Below are 24,068 nucleotides of genomic sequence, written 5' to 3'. Positions count from 1 at the left end.
TTCTTTACTTTTCAACAATAATTTCACGGGATACAGAATATTAGTGTTTTTTTCTCTCTCACCAGTTTAAATATTTCACTTTCTTCTTGCTTGTGTGTTTTCTGAGAAGTCAGATGTAATTATGTTTGCTTTGATAATAAGACTCCCCCCACCCCCCAGCTTCAAGATTCATTTTCTGCAGTTTTAATATCATATGCCTAGGTATAGTTTTATTTGGAGTCCTCTTGGTGTCCTCTGAGCTTTGTGAATCTGGTTTGGTGTCTGATAAATTTGGGAGATTCTCATTGTTGCTTCAAATATTCTTCTCTTTGTTTTGCTCTTTCTTCTCCTCTGGTGTTTCCATTATGTGTCTGTAACACCTTTTGTAGTTGTCCCACAATTCTTGGATATTCTTATCCATTTCTTGTCTTTTTTCTCTTCAGTTTTGGAAGTTTCTATTGACATATCCTCAAGCACAGAAAGTCTTTCCTCAGCTACGTCCAATGTACTAATAAGCCCATCAAAGGCATTCTTTATCTTAGTGTTTTTTAATTTCCAGCTTTTTGATTCTTTCTTACAGTATTCCATCTGTTTATATATTACTTGTCTATTCTTACACTGTCTAACTTTTCCATTACTGCCCTCAATATATTAAAGTTATTTTAAATTCCTGGTCAGATACTTTCAACATTCTTGCCATATTTAAGTCTGGTTCTAATGTTTGTCCTGTCTTTTTTGTTGAAAGTTTTTGTTGAAAGCCAGACATGATGTACTGGGGAAAGGGAACTGCAGTAAATAGGCATTTAATAATACCATATTTCCCTGAGAATAAGACCTAGCCGGACAATCAGCTCTAATGTGTCTTTTGGAGCAAAAATTAATACAAGACTCGGTCTTATTTTACTATGAGACCTGGTCTTTATAATATAATGTAATATAATATAATACCAGGTCTTATATTAATTTTTGCTCCAAAAGACAGAGTTCATTGTCTGGCTAGGTCTTATTTTTGGGGAAACACGGTAAAATGGTAAGGTGTAGGGGAAGGGGAAGCGTCCTATAGGATTGTGATTAATCTGTTATTAGTGACCCTGTGCATCTCAGTTTTTTTCTTTTCACCCTTTTAGGTGGTAAGGTATGGCCAGAAGGGACTGGAGTTGGGTGTTTCCCTTCCCCCATGTTAGTTAGGCTGTGATAAAATAGTTTTGTCTTGAGGGTAGGCCTGGTTAAGAATGCTGTAGGGTATTTCAAAATGGCTACTTTTTCCCTTCTGTCGCTGAAAGCCTGGCGGGGAGGAAGGAGGGATTTTTCTCCAGTCTTCACTGTGAGAACCTGGTAGAGCTCCTGGACGTAAAGCTCATTTAAGTGTGAGGGTCCCACTATGACTGGGTCTTCCTGTCATAGGAAGAGCTTTTTTATCTCTCAGATTTGTCCCACTGAGCCTACAGCATATTTGTCAATTACAGATCAGGTTTTCCTACCCAGGTACTGGTTACAACTGCTCTGCTAAGTTGTGACTCTGTACTTGTCTACAATTGGGGGGGGGGGGGGGGGGGGCAGTGGCATACCCTGTGACCTCACTTTTATGACAAATGTAAGAGTTGGTTTTCCAGTTTGTTCAGCTTTTTACTTATTGTTAGGACAAAGTGATGGCTTCTACGCTCCTTATATGTTGGACCAGAAACTAAAAGTCCTGTTGGAAGTTTTTTATTACTGATTCAATTTCTTGTCTTAGGCTTATTAAGATTATTTCCTTTGGAGTCAGTTCTGGTAGTTGGTGTGATTCTAGTGATTTGCCATTTCATTAAAGTTATCTAATAAAGTTATCTAATATGTCAGCATTGTTATAATATTGTCTCATAATCTTTTTATTTATGTAAGGTCATTAGTAAGGTCCCCAGTCTCATTTCTGGTTTCAGTAACTTCAGTCATCTGTTTTTGTGTTTGTCGATTTGTTTTTAGGAAACCACTTTTGGTTTTGTTGATATTCTCTGTTGATTTTTCTATTTCATTCATCTCTGCTCTAGCCTTTACTATTTCCTTCTTTCTGCTTGGTTTGGGTTTAGATTATCCAATTTTTTGGTGTATAATTATTCACAGTACTCTCATAATCCTTTGTATTTCTGTAAAATTGGTAATAATTTCTCCATTTTTATTTCTGATTTTAATAGCATTTTTTAATCTAAAGGTCTTGTCATTTTTTAAATTCATTTTTGCTAATCTTTAACAAGAAACAACTTTTGGTTTTGTTGATTTTTCTTCATTTTCCCCCTATTCCTATTTCACTATCTCCACTCTAATCTCTGCTTCCTTTGGGCTTAGTTTGTTCTTTTTCTCATTTCTTAAGGTGGGAGGTTAGATTCTTGATTTAAGAGCTACCTTTCTTTCTTCTTGCTATCTTCGTTGACCCGTGGATTATTAAGAAGTGTTTCATTACACATATTTGTGAATTTCCCACATTTCATTATTTCTAATTTTATCCTTGTCATTAGACAACATAGTTTTGTATAATTTCAACCTTCTTTATTAAGACTTGTTTGGTGGTCTAACATGTGGTCTATCCTGGACAATGTTCCATATGCACTTAAGAATATGTATTCCGCTGTTGGTAAGAGTGTTCTACAGATGTATTAGGCTTTGCTTACAGTTCTGTTCAAGTAATCTTGGCTTATAGTCCTGTTAAGTATATTATTTCATTTTTGCTATTCTGTTTTGTTTTATTATTGAAAGTGGGGTACTGAATATCCAACCATTGTTTAACTGTTTCTCCCTTCATTTCTGGCAGTTTTTGCTTATTGTATTATTATGCTGTTGTTTGGTACACATGACATTTAAAAATCTTCTTGGTGAATTGACTTATATAATGTCCTTCTTTGTTTCTCATAACAATTTTTGTCTTAAATAACAATTTTTGTCTTAAAGTCTATTTTGTCTATTAGTATAGCCACTCCTGTTCTCTTTTGGCTACTGTTTGCAGGGAATATCTATTTCCATTCTTTTATGTTCAACTGATTTGTATCTTTGAATCTAGTGAGTCACCTGTAAATTCATAGTTCAAACAGGGTGTAAGAAATCCGTAAGTAAATCTATCAAAGCTCTGGGGCTCTACTGTATGCTTCCATTTATATAAAATACAGGAATAGGCACAGGTGACCTGCACTGACACACTCAGGGAGTTATCCCTGGGAGGAGTGGGTGCACAGAGTATGAGGGTTTTGGGGGGCCGCCCTCAGTTGCTTCTCATTTGGATGGTGGCTGCTCGTGTTCAGTTTGCAAAAATCCAGCCAAAGGATACCTGTTTGTGTTGGACACTTGTTTGCATTCTGATGTATGTGTGCTGTACTTCACTAACATGTGAGGCTAAATAAAACAAATCTGGATTTTTTACTTGAGATTGAGATGAACAAACGGGATGCTGGTGTATGTGTGTGATCGATTCCCTCTTGGAAGGGAAGGTTGAGCAGGTTCTCTCCTAGGAGGCCCATGCAGGAGTGTGCTCACAGTACTCATGCAGGGAGGCCTTTTCTGGGCGTGAGGCACTGTGGCATTGCCTCTGTTTAAGGGGAGGAGCTCTGTGGGGGTGGGGGGCCGTTACCCCTGGGACCTGGTCTTACAAAGGTGAACTCACGAGAGCCAACGTGCTTGCCCACAAGAAACCTGACAAAATGACAACACACAGAACTTACAGTTCTGCTGTTTGGCCACAGCTGAAAGGTGAACACACAGAGGCAAACCTAATGGCAGCCCATCCCTGCCAAAATCCCACGCCAGGTGAGGTCAGAATGCAGGCACATCTGTTCTCCAGGGAGGCTCCCATGGCAGGAGCAGCCCAGCACCACACCGGGGCTGGCACACAGAGGTGTCCCCCGAATGTGTCCTGAGAAGCACTCCTAGGGGAACCCGGGACTCTGGCTATTGATCACACAGCTGTTTCCTGTGTGCAGATCTGGCCTATACATTAGACGTGCACACTTTCCTGAATGCAAATTATGCTTTGATAAAAAGCTGACTTAAATCGCACTCCTCACAGGACAGAGGCCACGCCGTGGCGTGGCTCCCAGAGCTCGGTTATAAGGATGACGGCGCTAGAGCTGCATTAGCAGCACTCATCGACTGTTCTCCTGCCACATGCTGGACACCTAGGGCTGGAAGAAACAGCATAACCGCTGAGCAAGGAACTATAGTCCTCAACCTATAGAAGAGAAACTGAGGCTCAGAGAGGATAAGTCAGCCAGGATATGTCAGCTACCAAAAGGGGGTGATCAACCAAAGGTCTGTCTCCAACCTGACACTTTCCAGCTCTGCAAACCTGCTGGGGGTGGGTAGTGGGGGTGGGAGGATGAAAACTGCTCCAGGGAGGCAGAGGTGGTAGGAGTGGAGACATTCCCTCTTGGAAGGGAAGGTTGAGCAGGTGGCTTTTCATTGTCAAATGCCCCCTCCCACAGGCTCCTGGGACACTGTCCACTTGGCAGGCTGCCACTCCACCCCTGAAATGAAAAACCACATGAGTGAGCACCTGGAGCACTCTGGTGGACAGGGAAGGCCTCAGCACCTGTGCTTGTGCAAATCAAACATTCCAACACATGGGACTGGGCCAGGGCCACAATACGCCACACATATGGTGGGGGCCAAGGGCCAGGTGGTGTCCCCTCCTGGAAAAGGGCCTGCCCTGCCTGGCCTACTGCCAGTGTCCCATCCTCCTATTCTCAACCTCTTCCAGGGACCCGTTGGGGCAACATGGGTCAGCAGGGGAGAAGATTCCTTCTGGCTACAGAGTTAGAAAAACAAGTCTCTTTTTGAAAGAAAGTTTCAAACTGAAAACAAGTTCAGGCCAACGCTAGCAAAGAAGGATGGAGATCATCAGAGGGGGGAAGGGGAAACTCCCGGTGGAGGGAGGGGTCCTGGGGAGATGCCAGGGAAGGGAGGCCCTGGCCTCAGACAGCCTTTGCCCTGAGGTTTGGGTGAAGTCGCTCAGGCCTGACAGGCTATCAGAAGGAGGGGTAGCAGAGCGTCCTAGGGGCACCTTGTTCCCTCATCCAGGACTTGTCCCCTATGCTCACACACCCACAAGCAATCAGCAGGAAGGACTCAACATGCCTTGTACACATTCCTGCAAGTGAACATGCTTTTGTGATGATGACAAACAGGTAACTCTTTTGCGTGGATCTATTCATTCCTGGGATCAGTGAGCAGGAGTTTGGACAGCAAAGGATGCCATGTTACCCAAATCTCTGCTTTCTGGACAGGATGGTGAAGGCAACGTGCTCTCACTGCTAAGGTACTGGGTGCTCACTGACACCTGATGCCCCTCTCGAGGGACACCCCATACCCCCTCACCTCCCCACACCTCCGGATTTGGGCCCAAGGTCGCTTCCAGCTCTCACCAACAGGGTTTCCGACAGGCTGGTTTTATTGTTTTAGGCACTGGAATTACAGTGTATTGCTGGGCCCACAGGCATCTGGGACGGGGAGTGAGTGCAGCCACAGAGAACAAGCCTTGTGCTTTGTCTTTGTATCATTCTTTATTTATTGGTCCTACCAATGTGACCCTTCATTAGGCCTACTGTTCCCACATGCACTGGCTTTGCAGGCTTTTGTGCCATGTCTGTTCCAAGTCGCGACTGATTTCTCCTTCCTATTCCTTTTCCATGCTCTGCCTCATTTTCTCAGAATCTGAAGGCATTTTTGTTTGTTTGGGTCTGTGTAAAAGTTCCTTGGCAGGAGAACATGCATATGATCTTAAAATAAAGACAACATTCTGACACTAAGGCAATGCACAGGAAAAAAAAATACAGTACTCAGACATCATTGCAAATAAATACCCCATACAGATGAAGTTATTGTAAATGTAACATTGTTTCTTATGAATCAACACTGTAACAGAAGGTAAAAATAGGGGTCCCTACAACTAGGAATAAGAAATGCTCATTCCAGGAAACAGAACTCTTATTCTTGCTACTTACTATAATTTTTCCTTTATTTTGGAGGAGGGAGGACACTTTCTTCTTCCTCTTTGAGTACCAATTTGACCATTCACACAACTTCACTCAGCAAACTGGACAGGCCACAGACCTGGTTTGCTAAGGAGCTTGAGCGAGTTCGGTTTCCTGAAATTAACAGTGATTAGTTACACCAAGCAAGAGAATATATAACGTCTTTCTCTCACATCTGCAAAGAATACTATGGCTAGCCCTCACCCCCTGCATGAGGCCGATGGCACCGGCTCCCCGGCTGCCCGCGGCCCTTCACAAACGTGGCATGTTATTCACACCACTTGCTTAGCTTCTCCCATAAAGTCCATTTGGTTCCCAAAGCACACTCAAGGTTTGTGTTCACTTTCGTTTCTCAACCCCTGGATCTGCAAGGATCTGCAAAGAATCACTGACTAACAGAATTTTGCACAATTGCTGTTTTCTTTCCCTCAGTGAAGACGCCCAGGTTCAGGTGTGAAGGTGTAGTACACCCACTCACACCTATTGGTCCACACTGGCCTTCAGCATTCCCAACTAGCTCTTCACTGTCCATTTTAGAGAATAAACTATGCCGGGACACCTCCCTTACCTGATGAAGGCACTACTGGCAATGATCACTAACAAAAAGGTGTTGAAACAGAACACCCTAAAAATTGACGACTGTAGAATTTTCTAAGTGTACCACAATTTGGCACAACAACCAGAGTAACAAAACAATTCCAATTTGGAATGTCACTGGTACAGTTGTATAAAATTCTGTTAATCAGTCATGCTTCACAACGTCCTAAAGCCCAGAAAATTCTGGAATTTGTAGGTAATACTACTCATTCAATAATTTATCTTTTTTGTTTTCAAGTGCCTATAACTGTTTAACCAGAGCAAAGGTCAAGTTTTCTTCTTGTTACATTGAACTATTCCTAAGAATAATAATAATACAATATGAAAAACCCCAGAATCAGAATACCCTGGATTTCTTAATGAACATGGCATTTAAAACCTGCAATTTCCAACATGAACCACAATGCCGTATAATCCAAAAGGCTGCTGAACCACAGCGTGGATGTGTTTAGCCGAGCTCCTTGCCAGGTCGAAGCCTTCATCTAAACAGTCTAGAGCTACACACTAGGACACAACTGTGCCACGTGCCAACATCAGATTACCACGTCAGGAGCTAAGACAGAGCGCTACAGGACCACGGACAGACCACGGCATCTGAGACCGTCTCTATGCGAGGGACTAAGCAAATATAATCAAAATATCAAAAGTGCACAGGTTGATCAAATGAAAAAGCAGTATCTGTCATAGGGAGACCCCAGTGGTGAGCATTTCTAGCAGGTTCCTAAGCGAGCCTGGCGGTTGCTGTCCCAGCAGGTTCTTCAGCGCTGTACAAAGGCCCTTCGAGCAGCAGCTGGTGGCTTTCTGAACATTAAAGCTTTTTTCCTCTGCCATTAAAAACTTGGGAATGCTATTTAAAAAAGAATTGCAGTGGCATATCCAAAAACGTTTCTAAGTGGACTTTTAGGCAGCCCTTCCTTCCTCTGCGTGGGCCCATGGGAGGGGAGGGGAGGGGTTGCAGTGTGACAGGGCCGGCAGCCGAGTTCTCCCGGCAGCTAATCTACAGCTGAAAATGGGAGAAAACAAGACAGTGTTAGAACCAGTCACCTGTTGGACAACTAAAGCTGTCGCCAAGCTGTGAGGCGTGGGCACGTTAGCAGCAGAGAAAACCTGCATGTGTTAGGGGGCCGCCAGCCCCGAGTGCCTCACGAAGATACCTTACAGGTACAAAGAGAAGCTGCGTGCCAGGCATGGCGAGGGGGGCACAAGCAGTGTGTGGGGCCAGCAGGCAGCCATGCCCTTGGAAGTCCTGCTTACACAGGCACGAAGACCTGACCTATTCTCAAGTGGGAGGGAAATCCAAGACCCAGTGTCCCATCAGCAAAGCAGCCAGAGCCGGGGACAGGCAAACAGAGGGGAAAGATGTGCCCCGCCCGCACCTCTCAATTCCAGTGGTTTGCAAAACCCAAGGCAGTCTGTGCAGCACCTGGAGTCTGGTGGGAACCGAGACACACTCGGGAACCAAGGGGAAGGGGGAGTGGGGGCACACGCTGTTGTGAAGGGACAACACAAACTCTCCCTCTGGGCCACAGAAAGATGAGGCAAAGAGCCCCTTAGGGCGAGGACCACAGCTTCAAGCCCGATGGCTCCTGCGGGGTGACAGGGAGTAAAATACTGTGGGGTTCTGCTTCCGAAAGTGTCAACTCAGACGGCCTGACGCCAAAGCTCTGGTGTGGATGCGGCCTCTGGGAACAGAAGGGCCCCACAGCCACCTTTCCTGCCTGTCACCACCCCTGCAATTGCAGTGATGAAGGAGAACCGCATTCCTCCTCAGTGAATCCTCGGACGGGCCCTGGGCCCACACAAGGCTCCTTGCCCACGTCGGCCTGGAATCAGGCTGGGGTTTTCCAGAGCCCTGTTTCTTAGTGTCGAACGTCACCTGGGAAGAAGGCCTGATAACGGACAGAGACTAGAGAAATGTGCTCTGAAAGCTGCCCCCCCCCACCCCGAAGTACAGGATGGGCTCCCCCCAAGGACAGGAGTTGGGTCAGTCACTTGGCAAGTCTTTCTCACTGAAAAAATCCGAGGCCTTGGGCCTGCCAATCTGTCACCTTGTAGGCCACCGGACCAGTGCGCAAATCTCCTAGAGAGGCCCAGTCTGCGAGCTCTGGCCTCGGAGTGTGGCCAGGGGAGCGTGTGAGTGTGACTGCTGCCAGGGCCAGAGGACTCGGGGCTCAGGGCTGCGCTTTCTCTGGGTGTTGGGGAAGGAATTCTGTCCTTTTGTGCCAAAGGGAGTTTGCTCCACAAACTACAAAGTAATTCTCTCCATCCTGTGAGGCTATAGCTGGGACCTGGGCAGGAACCTCTAACACTGCTCCCTGGCTGCACTAGAGACATGTGGAGAACATGCAAGTGTCACCTCAGCTCTGTCCCAGCCTGAGGGAGCTGCTGACACCTAGGCCCTGGGAAGCCACGTTTTTGCGAGGACTCGTGGTTCTGACCCCACCCTGAACCCCAGGTCCCCTGCCAAGTAACAGCTGCTGTGAAGGGTGCTCCCAGGGGTGAGAAGCAGACACGAGCTCGCCGTGTCCAGGGGGAGCAGCATGCCGATGCCGCCGGATAAATCGTCCCCTCTGTGCGTTAGTTATGGTTAAGACCAGCCTAGCACCACAGTCCCGCCGCCAGGTTAGTCAAGGTGAAGCAGACAGGTGACGAGTGGCAGGTTAGCTGTAGTGTGCAGCCCTGTGGCCTTAATCCCAGCAAATGTTATACTTCTCGCCGCAGAGCACCTGAGCAGTGAGCCCAGCGCCCTCGGTCCTGTTGCTGGCACAGGCACAGGTGTGACTTACGCTCGGGGTGCTGGGCTTGGCCTTGGGGGTGGCCTTGGCACGGCCCCGCCGGCTCTGCTCATGGTCCAGCTCGAGCAGCTCCAGCCGCTGGGTCAGCGCCAGCTTCTGCTGGATGGCCATGCGTAGCAGGGAGTTTAGCGTCTTCTTTTCATCCTCGGCGGCTGCCAGCTGCCGCTGCATCTCATCCAGCTGCGTGATGTATTCGTCACACCTGCGGGGTGTGAGAGATGAGAGTGTGGCTGAGGGACCTGGGCAGGAGACGGGGGCACAAGGTGAGAGGACCTCCATGGGGTCCCTCTGCTCATGGGGCTGGAAGAGGCCCACCCCTCAGCAGGCGGCCTTCTCCATGAGGGTCCTGTGATGCCCACCGCTCAGCAGCTGGCCTTCTCCAGGAGGGCTCTGTGATGCCCACCCCTCAGCAGGCGGCCTTCTCCAGGAGGGCTCTGTGATGCCCACCCCTCAGCAGGCGGCCTTCTCCAGGAGGGTCCTGTGATGCCCACCCCTCAGCAGGCGGCCTTCTCCAGGAGGGCTCTGTGATGCCCACCGCTCAGCAGCTGGCCTTCTCCAGGAGGGCTCTGTGATACCGTCTCCACTAAGGGAGGCAAACACTGCCCCTCAAGGCCTTCAAGTGACAGGACAGCTGGTTAGAGGCGAGATGCCCCCTGGCTCAGGGTATATGGGTAGCCCGAGGTCAGTGCGTGCACACAGAAGGTCTCAGTGAAACTGCATGGGACAGCCAACCAGAGCCTGGGAAGGGTAAGTGTGGACGCTGTGAACAGTCCATTTTGGCATCTGCTTAACTGTGACATGTGCCCCCCGCCCCCACCCAGGTACGGGGCTGGGAGACAGAAATGCCTTCTCGGGCTCTGTCCCTGAGAGAAGGAGTGGGGCCTGGGAAGAGGGGGCAGTGGGAAGTCTCCCTTCTCCAGGGACCAAGGGTCTACAGTGAGTTGTAACCCTTTCCCAGAGATGAGTGGGTTTGGGACCTCAGCTCCATCTGAGAAGTTGGTCTGGTAGAGAAGTGAGGAAGTGAGGGTGGGCACAGCGGCGCTGAGGGGGGACTGAGGTCTTTCCCACACACTCTGCCAGGAGAAAAGGAAGCTTTCCGAGAAGCCTGGGCCTTTTTCCCCGTTTCCCCATGTTCCCATCCCACGTCTGGGGAGTGCGGAGCACCCTGCACCCAGGTGTGAGCACAACCAGGTCCTGAGCTCAGTTTCAGCTCCATTTATCAGGGGGTCTCAGCCTCCCCACCGCCTAAGCCATGCTCGGACAGTCTAGGGACCGGTCCCCCAGCGCCTGCCGACACTGGCCAGCAGATGGCACTGCCCCTCCGGATGGCAGAAACACCAGGAAGCGGGGACTTCCTCAGAGGCTTTCCCCACCTCTAACTGGCAGGCTCAGAGAGGGAACACCAATGGGGACAGCACAGCCCTCCTTTTTAATCTACAAACTTCCTGCCAAGTTCTGGGAGGAAAACTCCTCACTTGTCAGTTACTGGCCCCAAATCCAGCTGTGTAACCTGCCCACTCGCAGCCCGGCCACTGGGAACCTGTCCTCTTCACCTCTTGCCTTCAACTTCCTCGTCTTACACGTAGGGCAGAGAACAAAACGGGGCCCTCTGGGTTTTCACCAACAGCAGGAATGGCACAGCGCCTCCCCAGGGAAGGCTCCTGGGCCCCGGCCAAGCAACCACAGGGACCGTGTGTGTTACCTGGTGGCAAACATGGCACGCAGTGAGGAGAAGGTGGCCGCGTCCTCCTTGAGGGCTTTGAGCTCGTTGCGCAGCTTCATCATGGTCTCCGTCACCATGGCTTTCTCGTTCTCGTACTTGCTCTTCAGGTTGGCAAGGGCCACCTCGGCCGTCTGCAGTTCAGAGACACAGGGTGGGTGGGGGAGGAGCACAAGGAGCGATCTGCCTGCTTCAGCAAGTGCCACAGGCCAAAACCCCGCCTGTCCCTGGCCTCAGTGGCCCAACCCCCACATGGCACCGAGTTGGGGCTCATGCTCATCTTTCCTTCAGTAGCACAAGCAGTACTGCTGCAGCCTGAGGTCTGAGCCATTAGTGGTGACACAGGCCCAGGAGGGAGCCGAGGAGTGTGAAAACCGCTGCCCAGCTCCCCATCTTCCCCCACACCAATGTGCACCTGCCCGCCCACCACCCCAGTGCACACCTGCCCACACACTCCCCCCACAGTTCACATCTGCACCCACCCCCCACAGTGCACACCTGCCCACCCACTCCCCCCCACAGGGCACATCTGCACCCACCCCCCACAGTGCACACCTGCCCACCCACTCCCCCCACAGGGCACATCTGCGCCCACCCCCCGCAGTGCACACCTGCCTGCCCACTCCTCCCCACAGTGCACACCTGCCCACCCACTCCCCCCACAGGGCACATCTGCGCCCACCCCCCGCAGTGCACACCTGCCCACCCACTCCCCCCCACAGTGCACATCTGCGCCCACCCCCCCACAGTGCACACCTGCCTGCCCACTCCTCCCCACAGTGCACACCTGCCCACCCACTCCCCCCACAGGGCACATCTGCGCCCACCCCCCGTAGTGCACACCTGCCCACCCACTCCCCCCCACAGGGCACATCTGCGCCCACCCCCCGCAGTGCACACCTGCCCACCCACTCCCCCCCACAGGGCACATCTGCGCCCACCCCCCGCAGTGCACACCTGCCTGCCCACTCCTCCCCACAGTGCACACCTGCCCACCCCCCCCACAGTGCATTTACCCACCCATCCCAACCTCAGCAGTACACACCTGTCTCCCCCCAACCCCCACCCCCACTTTCCCTCGCCAGGCGTCCCTGCCCGTCCAGCCCCAGCAGCGTGCGCCCCTGCCCGCCCGCCCCACTGACCCGGCACGGTGCGCACCTGCTTGTTGGCCTTGAGCACCGTGCGCAGTGTGGTGATCTGCTCCCGCTTGGTGCTGAGAAGCGACTTGAGCTTGAGGATCTCCTCCATGAGGGCCTCCCGATCCTTATCTGCCGCAGGGCCCAGCTCCTGTGATGCCAGGCGCTGTCGCGACAGCTCCGTGGTGCGGTCCACAGCCGCCTGCAGGTGCCTGATCTGGTCGCGGATTATAGCGATCAGGTTGTAGATGTTCATGGGCTCCCGGCGCGGGTCACTCAGGGGCGAGGGCAGCGAGGAGCCAGGGGGGGGGCTGCTGTCCCCAGCCCCACCTTCTGTGGCCGTCAGCCCCTTGGGCAGGACTGGTGAGCGGCGCCCACGGGCCTCGGGGCTGCAGCGGCCAGCACCAGCCGGGCCCTCGCGGTAGTAGTCCAGCACGACACGGGTGGGCGTCTCGTTGTTGCACATGCACACGTGGTGGTACAGACTGGCCAGCTCTTCACTGAAAGTCACCAATTCATCCTGGGCCACACTCAGGCTGCCCTGTGTCTCACCTGCGACATCACTGACCTTCTTCAGCTCTGTCTGCAGCCGAGCCAGCAGCTCACGGTCCTGGCAGCTGGCTTTCTCCAGCAGGGACACCTTCTCAGTGAGAGCCTGGCTTTCGGCCTCGTGTCGGCCCTTCTCCTCGGCGTGCCAAGCTTCGCTGGCCTCGTGCGCACTGCACAGAGTCTTCAGCTGCTCCCGGAGCTCAGTGGCCTCTGCCAGGGCCACGCGGTACTTGCAGGCCAGGATCTCGGGCCCATTGATGTCCACCTCATAGTAGTCGCCATCTTCGTGGCTGTCACGCTCCTTCTCGCTGTCCAGGGCTGTGCGCCGCTCCTTGCCGGCCTGCAGGCGCTGCAGAGCACTCAGGGTCTCTGTCAGGCGGCTCACCTCCTCGTGCCGCTCCGACAGGGCCCCCCTTGCCTGCTCCAGCTGCTTCTGTGTGTCCTGCAATGTTGCCAGCAGGCCCCCCTTCTCCCGCTCCATCTGCAAAAGCACAGAAGGGCCTGTCAATAGCCCGCGGGGTCCGTGCAACTGGAGGACCCCCAGGCAGTCCCAGTAGTGACCCCGCCTATCATCCTGCTGGCCTGTCTGTGACACTGTTAGACAGGACAAGGGTCTCCAGGTCTGGGCAGTTCTTACTAAATGTTCTTCTTACTAAATGTTAAAATGTGGCACGTATTTTACAGATGCAGCTGTAAGCAGATGAGCTTGACCAACCCAACAGGGTAAGTTTAGTGAATCGCAAAAAAAGAAATCAACATGTAACAAACCAAATAGTGTATATAAGCAATGGCTAAGCTTCCTTCCGGCAGACAGAGCTTTGGATGTCTCCTTTACTGGCAAGTAAATAAAACTACCTAATGACAGCCACATCTTGTTTTTGAATAGAACATCCCAAGTGGCAATCCCCTGGAGTTCGGGAACAACTTGCTGAGAAAGGGTGCCACGTGTGGGGCCACCGTTGGTCCTCCCCTGCCCAGAGGTTTGAGGGGCCAGGCGGGCCCCTCCTCAAAGACATGCAGCAAACTTGGGGCCACAGTATAGACCCTGGGATTCCACTGTGACATGTCCACAGGACACAGCGAGGAAGACAGCATATGGGCACCACCGAGGGACATGAGAAAACCGTGACTGGCACCCAAACTTCAATCACATAATTCAGAAGCCCACTTCTCTGGCACCTTCCACCTGTAGTGCTGCAGTCCCACTCATGCAGTGAAGGAGTTGAAGACAAACTAAGCTAAGGTTTGGGACATCCACAATGTGTGTGTGTGTGGGGGGCAGCAGTGGAGGTGAGCGCCGCCCACCCGCTGGCTCTCCCACTCACCTGCATCAGCTGCTGCTTTAGCTTCTGAATCTCGGAGAGATTGAGCTCACTGAGGAGGTCGGACACGAGGCTGGGACAGGGCGGGGCCAGGCCGTCTTTGGTGGGCATAGAGGCCTTGTTGTCCAGGGGCAGCTTGGCCAGGCTGCCGTGCTCAAAGCCGTTAGCCATGGCCTCAGCATCATCACTGAGCTTGAGGCCATCCAGGGAGACGTGCAGGTGGCTGGTGTAGAGGGAGTCGTTGATGCTCATATAGTGCGACAGCTCCTTGCGCAGGCTGTTCTTCTGCTCCCGCTCCGTTTTCAGTGTCTCCAATGCCTCCTCCAGCTGCCGCTCCGAGATCTCCTTGAGCCGGATGGCGTCCTCCAGCTGACTGTTGAGGTACTCTGTCTCCTCCTCCAGACGCTTGATCTCATGCTTGAGGCCCTCAAACTCCACCTGAGAAAGAAAGGGTGACACTTGGCTAAGCCTGAGCAATAGGAGGCAGCACCAGTGTGCTGACTCCATGGCTGCTCAGAGGCGTGAGGTGTGAACACAAAGGACAAGTGTGCACAAGGTGTGAGTCGGTCAACAGCCAGAGCTCAGAGCTGGCGACTGTGGAAATCAAAGCAAGCACAACCACACATCAGATTGGCTAGCTGACTTCGTATGCTACCAAGTGTATAGTGATTTTAAATTCTACAAAATACTTACATCAATAGTTGACTGAATAATTTAAGATACATAAAATACGTATTTAGATGTTCACTATGACTACTACTTCTAAGGATATTTCAAAACAAAGGAATTCAAGTTCCCTGAGATGGGATGTGTAGCAGCTGCCCAGCACCCACAGCCAGATGCCTAAGGGAGTGAGTGGGAGAGGTAGCACCCAGTCATGCCTGCTGAAACTGTCTGCAGATGGACAAGGAAAGAGCAGACAGAAGCCTGTGCTTGATGTGGGGCTCAGGATCTACAGGCAATTTTAAAGACCGTTTCTTATTATTCTGTAATATTTGTGCAAAACCTGAGGAACAAGCCACTTAGAGGCGGGACTGAGCAGGTGTCTGTGGACTGCAGCCTGAGGAAGGGGACTCCCTGGAAGGGGGCCGGACTCCACCAGTGCCACCCAGGGTCTGGGGCGAGGTCTCTCTCCCCTCAGGTCCCTCTGCGTGACTGATGTCACAGCAGCCCCTTGTGCAGCCTGACGCGGAGCTCCTAAGCCTGTGTTCTCAGGCAGAGGTGTGCCCTCTAGAGGTTCTGTTGCCGGATAAACACATGGGCCCACACGTCCCGACGCAGAATTTAAAGTGGGACAAAGGTCCCCCCAGCTCCCACCCCGCAGGGCTGTGGCTCTTGGAGGTTGGTGACAGGGGCAGGCATTGAGGGAGCTGGGTGCCCAGGACCACCCGGGGGTCTCATCACAGGGGAAGGCGGCCCTCCTCATCCCATCCATTGCTAAGATTACTCGAGAGCAGGAGATGACAGCTTGGACATCGCCACACTGCTCAAGAAAGGCCCACTGGCTTTACCCAGAGGGCCCCCCGAGGCCCAGGACCACAGGGGACCCAAAGGGGCTGGCAAAGTTGAAACAGCAGGAGGAATCAGCAGGCCAACAGCTCCAGGGTACCAAACGGTCTGGGGATGCCTTGGACCTCCTGTTGGCACTGGAAAGGCATCTGAGCTAGACACCCAGCCCCAGAGTTTTTTGGTGTCACCTCTTCATCAGCTCCTATATCTTTCCCCATTTTGCTGGCTGGTTGGCCAATATTCAGCCAACACTGCAGCGAGAGGCCTTGCTCTCATGGTTGTGGAGGGAGAGGTCTGCCACCACACCCCCGGTCCATGGGGTGTGCGGCTCTGGGCTCAGGTGTGCGGGAGGAGGCAGGGATCTCCTTCTGAGCATGGAGGTGGCCAAATGAGGGGGTGCGAGGGCCCCCCCACCCCGCCCCCTAACCAGAAGCTCACCTGGTTCTGCCTGAGCACAGACACCTGTTTCTGCAGGCTGATATTCTCTTCCTCCAGCTCCGAGTAGTCCTGCAGCAGGCGGGCCTCCCGGAACTTATACTCCTTGATGTCGTCCCGAAGGCGGCCCCGCTGCAGCTCCACATTCTGGTTGATCTGCCAGAAGGAGGCAGATGTGAGCAGCCTGCCCGGCTGGCCCACCCCTCCTGGAGCACGGGCTCAGTGCAGTCAGGCCTGGCAGCATGGGGGGGTAGGGGGGGCAGCCAGGGTCTCAGCTGGCTCTGACCCTCGATTTCTTCACGCTGTGACACAAATGAACCTTGAAAATGTTATAATGAGTGACAGCAGCCAGACCCAAGAGGTCCCACATTGTATGATTCCACATATACGAAACGTCCAGAATAGGCAAATCCAGGGAGAAAACAGGTAGATTTGCGGTTGTGGGGCAGGTAGGGGTATATGGAGACTGACTGCTAACCTAACACCGACTGAACTGTACACGTTAAGTGGGTGACTTGTAGTGATGTGACTCAGCTCATAAAGCTGTTAAAAACAGTTCCTGCCTCCAAGTTGCGCTGAGGACTGCTGAGGACTGAGACACCCGGTGAGGCAGAAGCGAACAGACAGCAATGGAGTTCTCACCCTGCTGCTGACACACAGCATGTACTAAAACCTGGTGCCTCGGCCCCAGACCCCACAACGTTCTGGGGTCATCCTGTACGTCGAAGGGTGTTTAGCAGTTCCCTGACCTCTGCCCACCAAATGCAGCCCCCCTGTTGCGACAACTGAACCGGTCTCCAGACACAGCCAACGTCCCCTGGGGGCAGAACAGTCCCCTAGACAAACCACCTCCCCCTCACTTCCCCTGTCCTCCAAGTGGCCTCCCTGCAAAGATCTCTCTGCAAAGACCTGGTGCCCCCAGGGCAGCACCACCCGAACTGGGCGCTTACCCATGGCCCTGCAGCTCCATCTGTGCTCTCCCAGCACACTGGCCTCTCCTGATTGCTCCCATAAACACGCTTTGCTGATAAGATTCCAAGCAGGCACACACAGAACAGCAATGTCACACTGCTACAATTAAATAGAGCCAGAAAGAGAGAAAAGGACAGCAGCAGCAGAGGGAGAGTCTTCAGGCACAGCTAGCACTCTGACAAATCTTACTGCCACAATCTTCAGCAAACGGAAGGACATAGCCTCCTCCATAAGCGACCCAAGGATGTGTAGGAGAGCCGGCAGCAGAGGAAACAGACACCACGTCACTGACTGGAGGAAAAAACCCATACCCCACAAAGCAAAACTCCTGGTAAACAGGCAAAAAAAGCACAATGGCATCGTGAGCAGCACCAGGAGGGAACACACACAGACTCACTCTCATTTGTCTAGAGAGGCAGCTGGAAATCGCTAACAAAGCACATGCAACCTTGACTGGTCATCATTCATTTATAGCCCGACCGACTATGATAGTTAATTTTAGTGTCAACTTGGCTTGTCCCCAGCACCCAGATATCTGGTCAAACACTAGTCTAGATGTCGCCATGCAGGTATTTCTTAGATAAGACTAACACTTAAAATAGCCAACTTTGAGTAAAGCAGATAAGATGACCCTCCATAGTGTAGGTGGGCCTTATTCAATCAGTCGAAGGCCTTATAAAAAAGACTCTAGTTCTCAGGAAGAGAAACTCTGCCTCCATCTGGCTTTGGATTCCCCCTGGGTCTCCAGCTGGTACACCTGCTACATCTCACATCATATCGGCCAGCTGCTCACAGTAAATCTCCCTCTACACACACACACACCCTCCACCTCACACACACACCCTCCACCTCACACACACACACCCTCCACGTCACACACACACACCCTCCACCTCACACACACACCCTCCACCTCACACACACACCCTCCACCTCACACACACACACCCTCCACGTCACACACACACACCCTCCACCTCACACACACACCCTCCACCTCACACACCCTCCACCTCACACACACACACACACACCCTCCACCTCACACACACCCTCCACCTCACACACACCCTCCACCTCACACAAACACCCTCCACCTCACACACACACCCTCCACCTCACACACACACACACACACTCCACCTCCCACACACACCCTCCACCTCCCACACACACACACGCCCTCCACCTCCCACACACACACACACCCTCCACCTCACACACACACACACACCCTCCACCTCACACACACACCCTCCACCTCACACACACACCCTCCACCTCACACACACACACACACCCTCCACCTCCCACACACACACACACCCTCCACCTCACACACACACCCTCCACCTCACACACACACACAAACCCTCCACCTCACACACACACCCTCCATCTCACACACACCCTCCACCTCACACACACACACACCCCCTCCACCTCACACACACACACCCTCCATCTCACACACACCCTCCACCTCACACACACACACACCCCCTCCACCTCACACACACACCCTCCACCTCACACACACCCCCTCCACCTCACACACACACACACCCTCCACCTCACACACACACCCTCCACCTCACACACACACACCCTCCACCTCACACACACACACCCTCCACCTCACACACACACACCCTCCATCTCACACACACCCTCCACCTCACACACACACACACACCCTCCACCTCACACACACACACACACCCTCCACCTCACACACACCCTCCACCTCACACACACACACACACCCTCCACCTCACACACACACACACACCCTCCACCTCACACACACACCCTCCACCTCACACACACACACACCCTCCACCTCACACACACACCCTCCACCTCACACACACACACCCTCCACCTCACACACACACCCTCCACCTCACACACACCCCCTCCACCTCACACACACACACACCCTCCACCTCACACACACACCCTCCACCTCACACACACACACCCTCCACCTCACACACACACACCCTCCACCTCACACACACACACCCTCCATCTCACACACACCCTCCACCTCACACACACACACACACCCTCCACCTCACACACACACACACACCCTCCACCTCACACACACACCCTCCACCTCACACACACCCCCTCCACCTCACACACACACACACCCTCCACCTCACACACACACCCTCCACCTCACACACACACACCCTCCACCTCACACACACACACCCTCCACCTCACACACACACACCCTCCATCTCACACACACCCTCCACCTCACACACACACACACACCCTCCACCTCACACACACACACACACCCTCCACCTCACACACACCCTCCACCTCACACACACACACACACCCTCCACCTCACACACACACACACACCCTCCACCTCACACACACACCCTCCACCTCACACACACACACACCCTCCACCTCACACACACACACACACCCTCCACCTCACACACACACACCCTCCACCTCAAACACACACACCCCCTCCACCTCACACACACACACACACACTCCACCTCCCACACACACCCTCCACCTCCCACACACACACACACCCTCCACCTCACACACACACACACACCCCCATCTCACACACACACCCTCCATGACACACACACACCCCGACACACACATCCTCCATCTCACACACACACCTTCTATGACACACATACCCCATCCAGCACACACACACACGTTCCCCATCTCACTCACGCCCTCCATTACACACACATACCCTACACACACGCGCGCACGCGCACCACCTCTATCACACCCCCCCAGCTCTATCACTCACACACACACACTCTTGGCCTGCTTCTCTGGAGAGCCCTCACTACTAACACACTGATCTATCAGAACCACGGCCCTGGCTCACCACATCCACTTTGGTCAGGCAGGCTGGGTGCTGTTCACCTGAGGTTCCAGCTGCCCTGGCCAGAAACACTTGCTGGGAGCATCTGCCCACTGAGCGGGGGTGGACACAGGAGGTGAGATTGAGGGGGGAGGGTTGGCCATGAGCAAATTCCACTCCTATCCCTGTAAACGGGCTTGATTTAAACTCAGCAACTCCCCTCTCAGCAAAACCAAGTGGCCCTGAGGTGGGTGGGAAGAGGACAGAGGGAGGTCGGAGCAGGGCCAGTGTGAGCACCCAGCTGCCCCCGGGATGTGCGCTGGGCTGGGCCTGCACAGCCTTCCTGCACAGGGGCCACCTGTGCACTTTATTGGTGTCACCCACACCCCAGACGCTCACCCACTCCACGTGGACACAGAGCACTTTTGGTGTCTTCAGACCTGTGCTCATTTTCTAGTTCCCATCTCTGAAAAAGAAACTGCTCACCAATTAGCAACCACCAATTAGCAGTCTGCTTTCTGTCTCCATGGACCTGCCTTTTTGGGGAGCTCACAGAAATGGACCTGGACCATGTGTGGCAGCTGCCGGGCCCAGGGACTCTTTACGGGCGCCACACCTCCAGGCCATGCGCTCCGCATGTGGCCAGCCAAGGAGCACCCCCATTCCTTCACTGCTGAGGCTGCCAGAAGCTGCCCACGGATGACACGCTGGGGAAGGCACATGCTGGTCAGGCAGGAGGCAGCACGCATGTCACACACACAGAGCACTGTCACTGCAGTGCATGGAGGGTGCTGCCCGTGCAGGAACCCCCACAGCGGGTCTGTGCTTTCCCCGGAGGGTGGCCCCAGGCCGAGCCCCAGCCCTGTCAGAGACGTGGGGTAGCACAGGGAGAAGGTGACCACCGAGGCAGAGACCAGGGCGGTGCAGCCACAGGACAAGGAAGACGGAACGCTGCCACCACCCGAGGCCGGGCACAGCCCCACCCACACCATCATTGCAGACTAGGAAATCCAAGGGGATGAGTATCTGCCTTTTAGCCAGTGTTCTGTGGCAACTTGCTACGGCGGCCCAAGAAACAAAGATAGGTTTGGTATCAGGACAGAGGTGCTGCTGTACCAAATACCTGGAAATGTGGATGTGCCATGGATTTGGGAAAGGCCAGAGACGGAGTTCTGAGGAGCATGACAGGAAGACGCCAGGTGCCGTGACTGCCAGTAGGAACACAGTCGTTTCATATGATTCTGCTGAGGCACAGAGAAAGCTCCCCCAGTCTTAGGGGGGGTCATCAGAGCCCCGAGAGAGGGAACACAGGGAGGTGTGGCCGTCAGGTAAAGGAAGCCGAGGTGCAGCTGCCCCCGTTGGCGAGCAGCAGGAACCCTGGCTGAGTTGTGTGCCCCTGCAGGGGCAGGGCAGAAGCAGGAAGGAACACGGATGGACGCGTGGCTACGGAGATTTTTAAGCAGTGCTAACAGTGCAGCCTGGCTTCCCCTTGCTGCTTATAGTAAAAAGTGTGCGTGAGAGAGAGAAAGAACTGGTAAGCAAAAAGGAACCAGGACTTTAAGATTTGGAAAATTCTCAGCTTGTCCTTGCCGCAAAAGATGAGGAGTGTTCTGGAGAGAGCACCAAGGGGTGGCTCCCAGTGACCAGCCGGCTGGGAGGCCGGCCGGCCCCCAGTGCCCTGGGCTCCAGAGGGCGGAGCACGGAGCTTGTTCTCAGGCCCTTAGATCCAGTGCACCCTCCTCCACTGGGAGCACTTGCTAGGACCTGTGGGCCCTGGACTCCTTCCGTTTTCTCCCTTTGGAAATCAGTCTGTCTCTCATGGCCTGGGCCATCCCTGCACTGGAAGCAGACAGCTCGCACAGGGAACAACTGTGCGGCAGGACGGACCATCCCTGACTGAGGGACTTAGAGTTGATGCTGGACAGGTTACGACTTTGAGATGTTAGGATGGAGTGAGTATATCTTGCATGTGGGAAGGATATGAATCTGGGGGCACAGGACAGACTTGTTATCGATTTAACTGTGTTCCCCAAAAAGATATGCTGAAGTGCTAATCCCTAGAACCTGAGAATGTTACAGATAGATACAATCAAGTTAAGATGAGGTCGTAGGGGATTAGGGTAGGCCCTAACCCAATGACTTGTGTCCCGAGAAGAAGAGAAGATGGAGAGTGGAGATACAGACTCCCAGGGAGGGGCCATGGAAGATGGACACACACCCAGTCTCTACTGGATGAAGAATCTAGAACAAGGATGGCTGACAGGAGCGCACAGAGACGTGGGATGGGCTCTACCACAGAGCCTCCAGAAGAAATGAACCGGGCCAACACCTTGATTTCGGGCTTCTGAACTCCTAAGCTGTGAGAGAATAAATTTCTGTTGTCTTAAGCCCCTAGTTTGCGGTAATTTGTTACGGCAGCCACAGGAAATGAACATGGACTTTTGGTCTTGGCCCCCTGGAAGCTGGGGTCAGATCAGAGGCAGCTCAGAGAGCCTGGACTTAGCTGAACTGAGTGTGGGCCGTTAAATTGGGCTAAGGGCCCCCAGCAGCGTCAGCACCACGCCACGCACCCCACTTCTCGTGGACAGGGCGGTGTGGTTGCTCCCACTTGATAGGTGCCAAGGAGCAGAGGACGTGACCCCAGACAGTCCTGCTTGGCAGCTCCCACCTTTGGCACGTGAGCTGAGGAGCCCAGCCATCCTACACGCTGTCACCGGATGTCCCCACATCTGGAGAGGCAGGAGGAAGCAGCTGCGACAACAGCTCAGACTGGATCAGGCAGGTGTGGAGCCAGCTGGGCTGCTGAGAGGACACAGGAGGCAGGCAGGAGCCTGGAAAGGCCACTGCCCCCACGCAGTGGCCACACCTCGGCACACTTCTCAGGGCCTATTTGCCACTGCGGACAGTGGTGAGCGAACCTGGCGGGGAAGCTGTGGCCTTTCCACACACCCATCCACTGCACCACCCACTGCTGCAGGCCGCACACCTGCCACAACTGGTCAGTCTGCCCAATTGTCTTCCCACCTCTCCTCTCGACAGCCAGGTTATAGTTACACAATTGGCTTTGCTCTCTCCTTTCAGTTTCTCCGCTGCTTACGTGCTGCTGGAGCCCCTCATGGGCTCCCATGGCTCTGGGCAGGCTGCAGCCATGAGCCCCTCACCTGAGCCAGCCCTTGCCCTGCACTTCCTGCTGCCCACACAGCCGCCCCACTTTCTGTGAACACAGAAGCGGGCAGTTGTTCACCCCTCTGCCAAAAACACCTGGGCTCTAACCTCCTGCGCTGTGAGAGAACAATGTCCTCCCTCCGTCATTGCTAAGTCACAGCACTTGGCATGCAAGAGATGCCCAAACATGGCCACTTGGTGGGGTGGAAGCCAAGGGAAATGTCTGAAACCCACCAGCTCCCCACAGGTCTCTCCGCAGGACTGAAGACCTAGACCTTCCAGGCTGTGGAAAGAGAAACTCTGGGCAGCTTCCCTTGTGGCCGGGCAGACACGCCTGCGGCAGTGTGGTCCCCAGGAGTCCTGTCCCGCCTTGCTCCATTGCCAGACCCCGTGGGCAGTGGGTGAGGCACCTCAGTTCACAAGCTGGCCTGGGACACCACACAGCAGGGGAGGGCGCCGTCTGCTGACACTGCAGGCCCCACAGGCCTGCACTCTGGTTGCCATAGCGACCGAGCTGCCACCCTACCACAGGCATGGGCGCCTCCACCCAAAACACGCCCAAAATTCGTTGGCTCAAACAAGCTCTGACTGGCCCCCATGGGGTGTGGTTTTCCCCCAGAGGAGCACCTTCTCCCAGCTGAGCCTGTGGATGGAGGCCCTGATGGCAAAAGGAGGTAGGCAAGTGGGGTCCCATCGCAGCTCCCCCTTCCAAGGAGCTCCTGACCTTAGGTTACTCATTGGTAACAACGGTATGACTACAGTGCCCTGCTGGACTCAGGGGCCCAGCAGGTACCTGACGGGGTTGGCCACCGTTTCCTGTGCCACTCAGGGCCCCTGTCCTGTCCACCCAGCACACTCACAGCTTCTCCCCTCAGGAGCCCAGAGAGGGATGCCCGGGCAGACACGCTCCATCAATGAGGAAACTATGCAGTACCCCGAAGGAACAAGCAGAGGGGATGCATGTCAGAGGGGCCAGCATCCTCAGACCAACAGAGACGCAGCTTCGGGGCGGGAGGTACTGGCT

General features: G+C 53.6%; 1 protein-coding gene across 2 annotated transcripts in view; it reads right to left on the bottom strand.

Moving 5' to 3' along the window:
- Positions 1 to 5,482: 5,482 nt before the first annotated feature.
- Positions 5,483 to 24,068, bottom strand: part of BICD2 (BICD cargo adaptor 2) — a 57,201-nt gene continuing 38,615 nt past the window's right edge. Inside the window, exons 3-8 of one of the 2 annotated variants that reach the window (XM_019713832.3) lie at positions 16,039 to 16,191; positions 14,095 to 14,529; positions 12,243 to 13,250; positions 11,067 to 11,218; positions 9,356 to 9,566; positions 5,483 to 7,572 (exon numbers count right to left, since the gene is read on the bottom strand). In XM_019713832.3, coding sequence (XP_019569391.1) covers positions 7,567 to 7,572; positions 9,356 to 9,566; positions 11,067 to 11,218; positions 12,243 to 13,250; positions 14,095 to 14,529; positions 16,039 to 16,191 — 1,965 coding nt within the window. In that variant the 3' untranslated portion in view covers positions 5,483 to 7,566. Of the gene's footprint in view, positions 7,573 to 9,121; positions 9,567 to 11,066; positions 11,219 to 12,242; positions 13,251 to 14,094; positions 14,530 to 16,038; positions 16,192 to 24,068 lie in introns of those variants that run through there. The other variant, XM_074330165.2, reaches the window with a different exon arrangement.

Source organism: Rhinolophus sinicus, chromosome 16 (genome assembly GCF_057876585.1).
Source record: "Rhinolophus sinicus isolate RSI-liver-muscle chromosome 16, RSI-T2T, whole genome shotgun sequence".
Taxonomy (NCBI): domain Eukaryota; kingdom Metazoa; phylum Chordata; class Mammalia; order Chiroptera; family Rhinolophidae; genus Rhinolophus; species Rhinolophus sinicus.
This window is presented reverse-complemented; position numbering and strand designations above follow the sequence as displayed.